The sequence below is a fragment of the Oppia nitens genome, unplaced genomic scaffold (assembly GCF_028296485.1).
Source record: "Oppia nitens isolate AA-2021 unplaced genomic scaffold, nextdenovo-longstitch-racon4-pilon3 scaffold23_pilon_pilon_pilon, whole genome shotgun sequence".
Taxonomy (NCBI): domain Eukaryota; kingdom Metazoa; phylum Arthropoda; class Arachnida; order Sarcoptiformes; family Oppiidae; genus Oppia; species Oppia nitens.
The window spans coordinates 942,421-954,694 of NW_026533203.1; the positions used below are offsets into that span (position 1 = coordinate 942,421).

A 12,274-nucleotide genomic window follows, 5' to 3' on the forward strand; every position below is an offset into this window, starting at 1 on the left:
AATATATAATTAAAATATAACAATTATATACATTAAAGATTTTAGCAAATCATAGGCTTTTTATAATAAAAATTAAAACATCAAATAATAAATAAATATTTGTCTGCAAATTTCCACAAATGGCATATATATCTGAAGTTCATTTTATATAATAAATTATAGAAAAAAATATAAATTTTTAAGTTTTATACAAAAACTATTAATATTAATTTTATTGTATTCATAAAATATTATTTTATTAATACAGAAAAATGTCTGAAGATATTCGCTATAATTATTATAATATTATTGATTATAATCCAAATAAATGGACAAAAAACTGGACCCAACATTCAGGGATTGCATACATACCGGCGATCACCGAATGGGAAGAACTTATGTTTGACACTCTCGATGGCGATAAACTTCATGAGTTTATGCAACAAAAATGGTATTATTCAGTGTATATATCTATTGCTTACATTATTTTGATACCAATTTTGCGAGAATGGATTAAATCAAGAGGAAAGGGTTATAATTTACGGACAATGCTTACAATTTGGAACTCCGTTTTAGCCCTTTTCTCCTTTATTGGAGTCGTCAGATGTTTACCAGAGTTTATAGATATACTGATTAATAAAGGATTTGTCGCATCATTTTGTGAATCAGACTATTATAATGATCCGCGACTTAACTGGTGGTATCTGTTGTTTGTCTGGTCTAAAGTTATTGAACTAATCGATACATTGTTTATATTGTTACGAAATGGAAAGTTACTAACACTTCATTGGGTACACCATTGCTTGACATTAATATACTCGTGGTATGTGTTCGGTGACGTCCCGGCCACTGCCCGATGGATGGTTAACATGAACTTCATTGCACATACTCTTATGTATACATATTATACATTAAAAGCAATGAGAATATCCATACCATTGGTCATCAGTATATCAATAACATTGATACAGATATTGCAAATGATTTTTGGACTTTATATCAATTATATTGTCATACAATTTAAAGACAGTGGCGTTGCGTGTGATGTCTCCAAACCTATTGCCACAACTGGTCTTTCACTTTATACTTTGTTTTTAATATTGTTTTCAAATTTCTTTATCAATGCTTACTTAAGAAAGTCCAAGTCTTACAACAATACTAACAGTAAAATTGATAACAAAATAAATAAAGTTTCTCAAAAATAATATTATTGTAATAATAGAAATATAAAGTTTTGTTTGTATAGTTTATTAGTTTAAAAGTTCAATTTCAAGTAATTTTATTTTAAATAATAATATTATGTAACAATTGATAATGTGCTTTACTTATACAATGTACTTAGTTAATGTTATATAATATATATAACCATAAATGTATAAATGAAACTCTAATAAATTTATCTAGGTAATTTTTTGAAAATTTCTCAAAAATAAATTTTTATATAAATATTTATAATATTATGGGTTATCCATATAGTAAGTTGTGATACTGTATAATTGTTATATTATATAGGATAAAGTGCATTACATATAGAGTTCGGGCAACTTTCCCAGGGAGGAAAGTTCCCTTATAAAATCTCTACAATTTTTATTCATAGTTAGTATTAAAAATATATTTTATATTAAAATTAAAAAAATATCAAAACTCAGAAAATATTTTCAATTAAAAATATTTATAATGTAGTTTAGTCATAATGAATAGTTAATAGATTTAGACATTATAAAATTTATAGCACTGAAAAAAGTGTATTTATTAAATATCTTAATTATTTCATAATTAATAGAAAATCATTTTTAATAGATGATTTATTATAAATTAAATATAGAATTTAACAAAAAAAATCAAAAAATACCTATCTATTTTAATTCTATTTTAATTCTATTTTAATTCTATTTTAATTCTATTTTAATTCTGTTAAAATTTTGAAATTTTCATGTTTTAAAAAAATTAATTTTCCAAGTCAACTATGTAATTTTATAAAAAAATCCTGAAACACATCTAATTATTTATTATCTAGTGCCTCCCTGAGCTTGCATATCTGTGCCACAATATTTATAAATATAAACTTAATATACCATTACATCAGTAAGAAACATATTTATTGTGAAATTAATTATTTTTGTCAATTCCTTTGTATTAATTTTGTTAAAAAGCGACTTTTGAGACACATTTTATATATACTGTATATTATAAACTTCTTTCATTTTTTATAGTATATTATATAAATATACAGTTTATAAATATATATTAATAAGTTATAAAACGTTATGTAACTAAACACATTAAAAACTACAGTTATAAAATTATGCATTTTATAAATTTATAATATACAATAAAATAATATAAAATAAAACTATAATTAAATTCAAAATTTTTTATTAAGACAAATAAATAATTAGAATTATAAAATTCTCATTTAGATTTTGTTAGTAATATGATATTACAAATTACTAATATTCTTTAAATTATTCAAATAATTAATTTTTTAGTGAAATTATTTTATCAATATTCATTTTGTAATACTATTTAGATTTATAATACTAATATTAGTATTAAAGTTATAAATTATCAAAATTTATAATTTGTTTATTTTAACAAACTTTACTCTAATTTTAGTAATTCGTTAGAAAAGATATTCCTATTTTGGATTCAGAAATAAAAGTTTTTGAAAATTATAGGCTCTGTCAGGTGCTGATCATGATCATGGTCAATTTAATGTCAACTAACCCAGGTTAAAACTAGTCAATTTACATATAGGGACATCAAAATATATGATATACTACCTGTTTATGTACTGTTAGTTATTTATTGTGCAAAAAAACTGACACAGTATTTTAATGATTCTAATTTAGTATTATATTGATTTGTAAATAAATATAATATAAAATATATTAATTACTATTCTTAAAAACATTTTATAATCTTAAAATCATTAATTATTTATATTTTCTTAAACTAAATTGATTTATAAAATAAAGTAACAAATTTTAAAAATAATTGTTTTAAAAATTAAACATTTATTTATACTTAAATTAAGGTATAAATGTCAATAAATTCCTAAACTGTTTAAAGTTAAGAATAATTATTTAAATCTTATGAGAATTTATTATTACATTATTATTATATTATTATAAACTATTCCCTATTAAATAAAAAGGTTAAACTATTAATTTTTCTAAATTTTGTATAAGTTTTTAGTTTTAATTACGATATATAATATTAATAATCACATTGATTAACATTTCCTTTATTTAATTATTAATATATATAATAATTAAATAAAATGAAATATGAATCATGTGTGCAATTATTTATAAATTATTATTTGTATAATGTATTTACTTTAATTTATACCTCCTTTAGGCATAACATTAAGTATTATCCATTTGTTTTTACGCATATTACACAAAAAACCAATTTTCATAACTAGTATATTACGTAGATAATTATGATAATTATAATTATAATTAAAATTTTTTTATATTGTTCTGTATTGAAAAATTTGTATTTTACTTTTATAAATAATATACTTAAAATTATTTTTTTCAAAAATTGTTTTTTTTTGTGTATTAGTCGTCAGTGGATATATAATATTGATTACTACCCGAAGCACAACATCTACACAATAATCAAATAGTGATGTCTTGGGATCAGAGCATCAATGGGTGCTTTGCATCCAATTGTAATGCAGAGCAAACACACAATACATACTGTAGTTGTCATTCAATGTAATGCTTTCATATATTGTTAGTATATTGTTTACTAAACTTTATATTAATAATATACAGCAGTATAATACCAGTATAATTATATTGTATCACATAATATAAACACAAAGTAATTAATAAAAAAATTATTTAATTATAACACTGTATAATGTGTATAACAGTGTAATTGTCAAATAGCAGTCAAATAGTATTTATAATAGTTATTACTACTACTAAATTATCTTTTTATTTTTTTCTCTATCTATCTATGACTCCATAATTCAGTGGCCGAGAGATTAAGTTGTCGGCTGTTTTGCAAGTGTTGTCTGAAAACAGTACATCCGGTAAAATGCTTGGGATTTGCTTCCATACTATGGATATACAGTAATCAATGAATGGGATTACAGATACTTAATACTAGGAAATAGTATGTTATGGTAATAAATGGTCTAAAAATCTCATTAAAACAAATATAATAACAATATATTCACTAAAAATAAGATAGAATAAAAAATTATAAATAATTAATAAAATTAAGATAAAAATAAACAAATTTAATACCCTGGTAGTTTGTATTCCCTTATTCCGGACATTGTCTCAATTGACCGAAAATAATATGCCGTCATATCTATGATAACACTTTTGGTTACGGAATTTGCTTCGAATGAATTTATCACAAAATAAACTTTAGTCATGTTTGGTATCAAATGATTCAGTTAACAAAATAAACTCAACTTTAGTCAAGTGGGGTATCAAATGACTCGTGAAATATCATTTCGGTTAAGGAATTAAGTCGAATGGATATTAATATTAATTGTCTTCATTACTATTATTTTTCACAAAAAATACATTTTTGGTCGGAATATACAATTAACGAGATATCTTGAGTTAAAAAAAATCTTTTTTTAAAAAATTCTAAAATAATCTAAAAATCTCAATCGTTGTCTAATATATACTCTAATATAAACTTTATAAATCTGTTTTTGGTTGAGTTAGGTTTGGATAACAATTTTTATTTATTTTTTTTTTTGTTTTAAAAATTATGTTTATCTCGCATTTATCTTATTTTTCAATATTGTACAAAGTTGTCAATAATATATTTTGTAATCTATATTAGTATATATTATACATTATAGAAAATATATATACATTACAGTCATTTGTATCAAATACATTAAAAGAGTTATATTTTGAAATTTTTTTAGTAATCCGCCATTTTTACCATTGAATACATTATTAGTATTATTTTTCTTTATTTCTCGTATAGATTTAAGAAAACAAAACTTTTTATTTTTTTTGAAGATTATTACTAAATAATAATCAAGTTTTTGAATAACAATATAATTATTAGTTTGAAAGAACTTTATTTTTTTAATGGGAATACAAATAGATTTTTATATCAAATTATTTATATAACTAATTATAAATAAAAGTATCTGAAACTCAATGTTATTATGTTTTGTTGTTCAATAAGACAAAAATTTAATTAAAATATTTAAATTTTATACTAACGATTTTATAATTGTCGTATATAATGTGTAACAATCTTAGCAAATTTTTAAGTATTTTTTATAGTAGTAATTTTTTGTAAATTTTTGAAAGTTAGTTAAAAAATAATTTATATTATTTTTTTAGTAACTGATATTACAAAGCATTAGAATGGATTCACAACATAATAAATTAAACAGTGACTTAAAATGGTAATTATAATTATTATATAATTTATTATTATATTTATGTATAATTATTATTGTAGTGATCACTTGCCACTAGAAGAGTCCATAAGATTATCTAAACAATTGTTTGATAACATAGTTAAAGATAACGATACCGACAAAGGATTAGCCGAAGTTGAGTCCTATTGTGATCGCAGTATTTATCATTGTTTTGTCAAAATGACAATTATGATAACCACTGCAGTCGTCACAATGGATAAGGTATTTATAAGTTACTGATATTTTTTTAATTAATTAAATTATGTAAACATTTAGTTAGATATAGAGAATGCCAATCAATCGGTTGAAGAAACGAAAAAATTATGCAATAAATATAGAAAAACTGGTTTTATTGTAAGTTTCATGAGATTGTTAAAAACACCTGATTATGACAAATACACAGATTGTAAGTATTAGATAAAATTAATAATTTGATAAATCTATTTTCATTATAATATAATAATTTATACTTAATTTAAATTATAATATTAATAGTGGAATTACACTCAGAATTAATGCACACTATATGTTATGTCTGCAGTGGTATTGTTTTAGCCATTGAAACCAATAATATCTATAGTTTGATTCGATTAGCTTATAGACTCCAAAAATGTATCAAAAATTTTAGGTAATATTATTTAAGATTATTGATAATAATTAAATTTTTATTTTCTATAAAAATACTAATATATTGCAAAATAATTAATAGATATTGTAAGATATGTGCGAAAACTCGTACACATTGGGAAAATAAATTATCTGAAAATACTTACAAATCTGCTGTTTTATTGGGTAATGGTTTGAGAAATTTATTTATAAGTAATATACCTCCAAAAGTATTGGCAATCATCAACTTTTTGGGCATTAAAGGCAGTGAAAGTAATGGTTGGAAGAGTATAAATGAGGGAACACTGATAGAGTCAAACATTTTTAGTATTCTTTGTATTTGGTTTCGTATAATCTATTGGTTATACGCAGAACCGCATGGATATATGGGTCCTATAAATAATGACTTTTGCAGACAAGTCTTGAATAGTCAATTGGAAATATATCCTAAGGTATAGATTTTGTTATTTATTGAATATATTTTTAATTTATTTAATATTATATTCATTTTAATATATTTATTAATTAAAAATATTACAGAATCTAATACTTCGTACGGCTGAAGCAAAGTTAGAAGAAATTAGTGGAAACATTGATAAAGCCATTGAAATCTATAATGAATTGTTGTCTGATCCACATATGGCACCCAAACGTATTTTTCATTTTCATTTAATGTTTTGTTATGCACTGAAATGTGATTGGGATCCATGCATTGACAATGCAAGTAAGTTCCGCACCGGTAGCTTATATTCACCAGCAATGGCCACATATTTTGAAGCAATAGTTCGTTACGCAAAAGCTGTAGACTTGGATGATAAAGAAGAAATGGAAAAAGCTGTCAAACTATTTAAGTAATCGTATAATTAATAATTTATTTTATTTAATATAATTTAAAACATGTAATAAATTATAATTATATTAATAGAGTTACTCCATCATTACGTATCCGACATTTGGGTAAAACAATAACACCTGAAAAGGTAGCGGTTGTCCGATCGGAAAATTTTTTTAAAAACAACGATCTATTAGTTTTACCCGATATTGTAAGTAATTATTCATATTATTTTTATTTTATATTAAAAGTTATTTAAAGTTATTTTAAATCATATAATAATATATGATGTCAACATTACATTAATAACCATACTTTTATTTTTTATACAAATTTATATTACGATAAAATTAGATTTAATAATTTTGTATTCATATTATATTTTAAAATTAATTGTCTACAAGAATAGAAATTTCTATAAGATTTTTAAAAATGAAATCACATATTATTATATATTTTTAAATAACTATTATTTAATAATACAATGAATCATTAATAATAAATTATTAATAAAATTTTATGAATAGTGTTGATTTTCATAAAATTGTTTTTATTGTTTTTATATTACATGGGTTTCAAATAAAGATCCCCTTATATTATAATAGATTTGAATTTATATAATTTTTGAATTTTTATTTATTTTTATATTTAAAAGTTTTTTATTTTATATATCAAAACTTGTATTATTTATTTATATATTTTTAGGAAGTTTTATGTGAAACAAATTATATTATTTTTATCAAAAATGATAAAAATTTATTACAAAAATTCATGTCAAGAATTGATAAACAAATTAACAAACATAAAGAAGATCTAAGTATATTATTTTTTTATTAATAAAACATTTAATTTAAAATAATAAATATTTTATTTGTTTTTAAAGATTTAAGTGATAATTTGGATAATTATTTAAAAGCAATGTATTTGAAAGGTGTTATTTATAAATTATTGGATGAATATGACCATGCTAAACAATGTTTTGAATTTGTTGTTAACAAGTAATGTATATTTGATATAAAATCATATATAGATTATTATTTTAAATATAATTTATATAAATATATTTTATTATTAGTGAATCACGTATTGGTCGCGAGTTTTCATTACCGCCGCAATCTATGCTTGAATTGGGTTTAATTGAAGTTATACTCAATAATAAAGATAAAGCCATTGAACTGATCAACAAATGTATTAATGATTACTCGGGTTATACTAATGATGTTTATGTTCACATCCGGGCATTTGCTGGACTCAGGAGTTTGGGTGTCACTACTGATAAACAAAATGAAAACGACAACAAATGTTTGTTTGATATAATGTTATAAATAAGATATAAATTTAAATAATATTTTCTAATTATAATATTTAGTGGAAGACTATAAAAAACAATGGCTAAGGAATCTGTCGCTCAAAGAAAAGAAATATAATAAAGTGATTGAAGAAGAAGACACTGTCGACAAACATAATGCTATTCATAAATAATTTTATAGTTTAATTAAATATAAATTAAATATTTTTATAGAATAGTAGAATATTGAAAATTATTAATTAATTAATTTTTTATATTTTATATTAGTATAAAAAATAAACATACTTTTTTATATTTACAAAAAAATAAAATGTAAAAAAATAATGAGGTATTTTAAAATTTAAACATAATATAATACATACTTTATACAATTTATAAATTATTTATTTTATATAATTTTACTTAAACATCTATGATAAATTAAATAATGTTAAATAGGCTTTATAACAAAACTTTAAAAAAATTATTTTATCATTTAAAGTGATAGTGTCATTGGTCACTTTATAGTATAATTTTATATTTTTACTCACAATTATAAAATAATAGAGTTTATTATATATTGTGTTTATTTTGGATAATGTTTTGTTGTATATTTTTGATACACATTATGTTAATATTTTTAGTTTAGTTTTTGGCGACATTCAGATCAGTTGCACTACTATTTTCTTATCTCATCTCTCGATGTCAACACATGTATTGATATACAGTTTCGTAAAGCTTTAAAATGGGTTATCGTTTTATATCAATTTTATTAATTATTTTTAATACGTTTAAAATAACTGTAAACCTCAATAAAAAGTTTATATTGTAATCTAATTTCTATGTATGTTATGAACATCTATAATATTAATATAATTCTAAATTATATTATAAAAATTAGTTTTATGTTATAAGACACTGATTCTATCATTATTAATAATTATGATAAATTTAATTATTACTATCATTACTGTTTTTAATTTTTTTAATTTTATTAATTTTTTATATATGCATTTTTTAAAAAACAATTACATAATTACAATTAATGAATATATGCCGCATACACTGTTTGATTTTGGTTTGGTTTCTGTATTAAAAATTTTGTTTTTAATCCTCCTCTAACATAAATTTCATATAATGTCTATATTGTTAGTTATCTAAAATTTTTTATAATAATCATTAAATGTCAATAAATACCCACAAACCTTAATATTGGGTTTACTATCAAAATTAATAAAAACAATTGAAATAAAAACAATAAACTTAAAATAAAGTATTTTTAAGTTTTGATTTTAGTTTTGTTGTTGTAATGATCTTTTAAATTAAATGATATTTTATTAGTATATATTATATTACAGTATATTTTTATTAAATTTATATTTTTAAAATAACAGTTAATTAATTATAATAATAATTTGTATTATATTGTTATCTATTTTAACACACTGTTTAGTAATCTATTTGGAAATTATATACAGTATTATTAATAATAGATTTATTAATTACTATTTTAAAAATTATATTAATGAACTTAGTGAGAAAAAGTTATTATACACTTGTTTTAATTACTTTAATTTGTTCACTAAATTAAATAAATATTTTAAATACGGAAAACAAAGGAACTTTATAAGGAAATATTATATTAAAGTTGATAATTAATATTTAATTAATATTAAAACTATTTATTTAAATCATACACACATTTGTTACATTATTATTTATTACTAATTTTTATTAAAGACGTCTATTGGATGACAATTTTCCATTGATTTATTTAAGTATCTAATAATTTTTGAACGGAAAAATTGTTAATTTTATAAGAAATTGTAAAATTAACTTTTAATTTCAATATATATATATATAATAAATATTTATCTTTAAATACCATTAAGTTTCTGTAATATTAAGTTCTGTTTATAATAACAAACTAATTTTAGTTTATTAATTATTTTTATTAAAGAATATTTTAAATCACAATGTCTATACTAGATAAAACAATATATTATTTGGGTCAATATTGGGATGATATTGGTGACCCCCGTGTAAATGATTGGTATATGCTTAAAGGGGGGATATGGAAAATATTGTCAATAATGTCTATATATTTATTGATAGTACGAGTAATATTGCCAATACATATGAAGCGTAGGTAATAATAAATAATTTTCTTAAATATATTTTTATAGTTAAAATACTATTTGAATATTTTATTGAATTTATATTTTATAGACCTCCGTATGATTTAGCAAAACCAATATTATGGTATAACACACTTATGGTGGTATTCAATGCTTATGGTCTCTATTGGGCCGTTAGGGCTATAGATTACGGCCGTATATTTCTTGACTTTACTTATCCATCGCGTGAAGACACATCCGAGTGGACGATGTGGTTAATGAACTTAGGTATTAACATAACTATTCATAATGTTTACACTATTTGATTGAAATAACAATCAAAATACCATTAACTATATATATATATATATATAGGATGGTTATGGATGGGAACCCGTTTCCTCGATTTGATGGATACCGTGTTTTTTGTTGTGCGTAAAAAAGAGTCTCAAATAACAACTCTTCATTTATATCATCACACAGTGGTTCCCATATTGGGTTGGGTATCGTTTAAATACAATGCTATGATACCTATAATCCGCATGTTTTTACTGTTAAACTCATTTATTCACGTAATGATGTACAGCTATTATGCATTGTCATCATTGGGACCGTCTGTCCAAAAGTATTTGTGGTGGAAGAGGTATATAACTCAGTGCCAAATCTTACAGTTTCTAATATGTGGCTGTTATGGAGTCGTTTTATTTACCCTACAAACCGGTTATCCCATGGAATGGTTTGCTTTCTGTGTCGGACAAAACCCATTGTTTTTCTATATGTTTTACGATTTTTACAAACAATCTTATAATAGACGAAAATTAAAACAATAATTGTTTATTGAAATTTATATTTAAATTTTAGTTTGTAAACACACAATTGTTATTGAATTAACAGTTATTTAATAAATATTTTTATTATTTACTTTATAAATTTATTTTATAAAACAAACTTTATTATGTTTGTCTTTATTGCAAAACATTACTAATAAAACATTACTTTAAATGTGATTTAAGCAAATGATTGCAAATTAAGTTAAATAATTGAACTAAATTCATACTATAGGTCAGGGTTGCTAAAGGTTTTCGATTTCAGGGGGGGGGGGGGGGGGGTATAGGGGAAGGTAAAATGGAAAAATTTTCGAAAAAGCTTGGGGGGTATAGGGAGGGGGTGAACATTTTTTATTGCATTTTTAAACGACAATTTTTGCCAAATTTGAGTAAATTCCCATTAAATTCCCATTAAATTCCCATTAAATTCCCACTAAATTCCCACCAAATTCCCAATAAATTCTCACTAAATTCCCACTAAATTCCTACTAAATTCCCACTAAATTCCCACTAAATTCCCACTAAATTCCCGCTAAATTCCCACTAAATTCCCGCTAAATTCCCAATAAATTAACAAAAAAATATTCTCAACTTAATTTCTCAATACTCAAAATGTTTTCTAAATATTAAAAATTGCATAAATATATTTATAACTAATATAATTATAATTATTAAATAAAAATATTATTTACATTTTAAAAAAATATTTATTGATTAAAAAATTAATGATATAATACTGTATTTATTATAACTTTTTAATAATAATAATAAAATTGGCAGAAATAATTATTAATTAGTTCTAAATAATTAATTTAATTTAAGAATATATCTTTTATAGTATTTTATATTGAACCATAACTAACACATTTTAATATAAAGATTCTAAATTCCCACTATATTCCTTTTAATTCCTTATAAATTTTTAATAAATTTCAACTAAATTATCTATAAATTAACTAATAAATATATTTCCAACTTAATTCTCAAAACTCAAAATGTTATCTTAAATATTCATTTTTACAAAAATATAAAAAATGAATAAATATATATTACTCTATAATCATGATAATTAATTAAAAATACAATTATTTAGTTTTAAAAAATTGATTTTAATTAAAAAATTAATAATATAATACTGTATTTATTATAACGTCTTAATAATAATATTGTCAGAAATAATTATTAAATAACTAAATAATTAAT

General features: G+C 21.5%; 3 protein-coding genes across 3 annotated transcripts; all 3 read left to right on the forward strand.

Annotated features, from left to right (window-relative positions):
* Nucleotides 1-251: 251 nt before the first annotated feature.
* LOC128953771 (tetratricopeptide repeat protein 39C-like) lies at nucleotides 252-7,450 on the forward strand. The gene is made up of 8 exons (XM_054299292.1): nucleotides 252-1,069; nucleotides 5,443-5,623; nucleotides 5,678-5,807; nucleotides 5,897-6,029; nucleotides 6,111-6,459; nucleotides 6,548-6,858; nucleotides 6,933-7,050; nucleotides 7,445-7,450. The coding sequence occupies exons 1-8, from the start codon at nucleotides 252-254 to the stop codon at nucleotides 7,448-7,450; spliced, it is 2,046 nt and encodes a 681-aa protein (XP_054155267.1).
* A 294-nt stretch (nucleotides 7,451-7,744) lies between these two features.
* LOC128953772 (uncharacterized) lies at nucleotides 7,745-8,321 on the forward strand. The gene is made up of 3 exons (XM_054299293.1): nucleotides 7,745-7,837; nucleotides 7,915-8,141; nucleotides 8,209-8,321. The coding sequence occupies exons 1-3, from the start codon at nucleotides 7,758-7,760 to the stop codon at nucleotides 8,319-8,321; spliced, it is 420 nt and encodes a 139-aa protein (XP_054155268.1). The 5' UTR covers nucleotides 7,745-7,757.
* Nucleotides 8,322-10,030: 1,709 nt separating this feature from the next.
* LOC128953773 (elongation of very long chain fatty acids protein 7-like) lies at nucleotides 10,031-11,074 on the forward strand. Its single transcript, XM_054299294.1, has 3 exons — nucleotides 10,031-10,276; nucleotides 10,357-10,532; nucleotides 10,620-11,074. The coding sequence occupies exons 1-3, from the start codon at nucleotides 10,104-10,106 to the stop codon at nucleotides 11,072-11,074; spliced, it is 804 nt and encodes a 267-aa protein (XP_054155269.1). The 5' UTR covers nucleotides 10,031-10,103.
* Nucleotides 11,075-12,274: the final 1,200 nt, after the last annotated feature.

What these genes read in the sequence shown, in the direction of transcription:
- LOC128953772 (XM_054299293.1), top strand. Translation starts at nt 7,758, where the DNA reads ATGTATTTGAAAGGTGTTATTTATAAATTATTGGATGAATATGACCAT. An exon ending in TTTGAATTTGTTGTTAACAA is followed by an intron (nt 7,838 to 7,914) that starts GTAATGTATATT and finishes TTTTATTATTAG; the next exon opens with TGAATCACGTATTGGTCGCG. An exon ending in AAATGAAAACGACAACAAAT is followed by an intron (nt 8,142 to 8,208) that starts GTTTGTTTGATA and finishes TATAATATTTAG; the next exon opens with TGGAAGACTATAAAAAACAA.
- LOC128953771 (XM_054299292.1), top strand. Translation starts at nt 252, where the DNA reads ATGTCTGAAGATATTCGCTATAATTATTATAATATTATTGATTATAAT. An exon ending in TTATGACAAATACACAGATT is followed by an intron (nt 5,808 to 5,896) that starts GTAAGTATTAGA and finishes TAATATTAATAG; the next exon opens with TGGAATTACACTCAGAATTA. An exon ending in AATTGGAAATATATCCTAAG is followed by an intron (nt 6,460 to 6,547) that starts GTATAGATTTTG and finishes AAAATATTACAG; the next exon opens with AATCTAATACTTCGTACGGC.
- LOC128953773 (XM_054299294.1), top strand. Translation starts at nt 10,104, where the DNA reads ATGTCTATACTAGATAAAACAATATATTATTTGGGTCAATATTGGGAT. An exon ending in CCAATACATATGAAGCGTAG is followed by an intron (nt 10,277 to 10,356) that starts GTAATAATAAAT and finishes TATATTTTATAG; the next exon opens with ACCTCCGTATGATTTAGCAA. An exon ending in GATGTGGTTAATGAACTTAG is followed by an intron (nt 10,533 to 10,619) that starts GTATTAACATAA and finishes ATATATATATAG; the next exon opens with GATGGTTATGGATGGGAACC.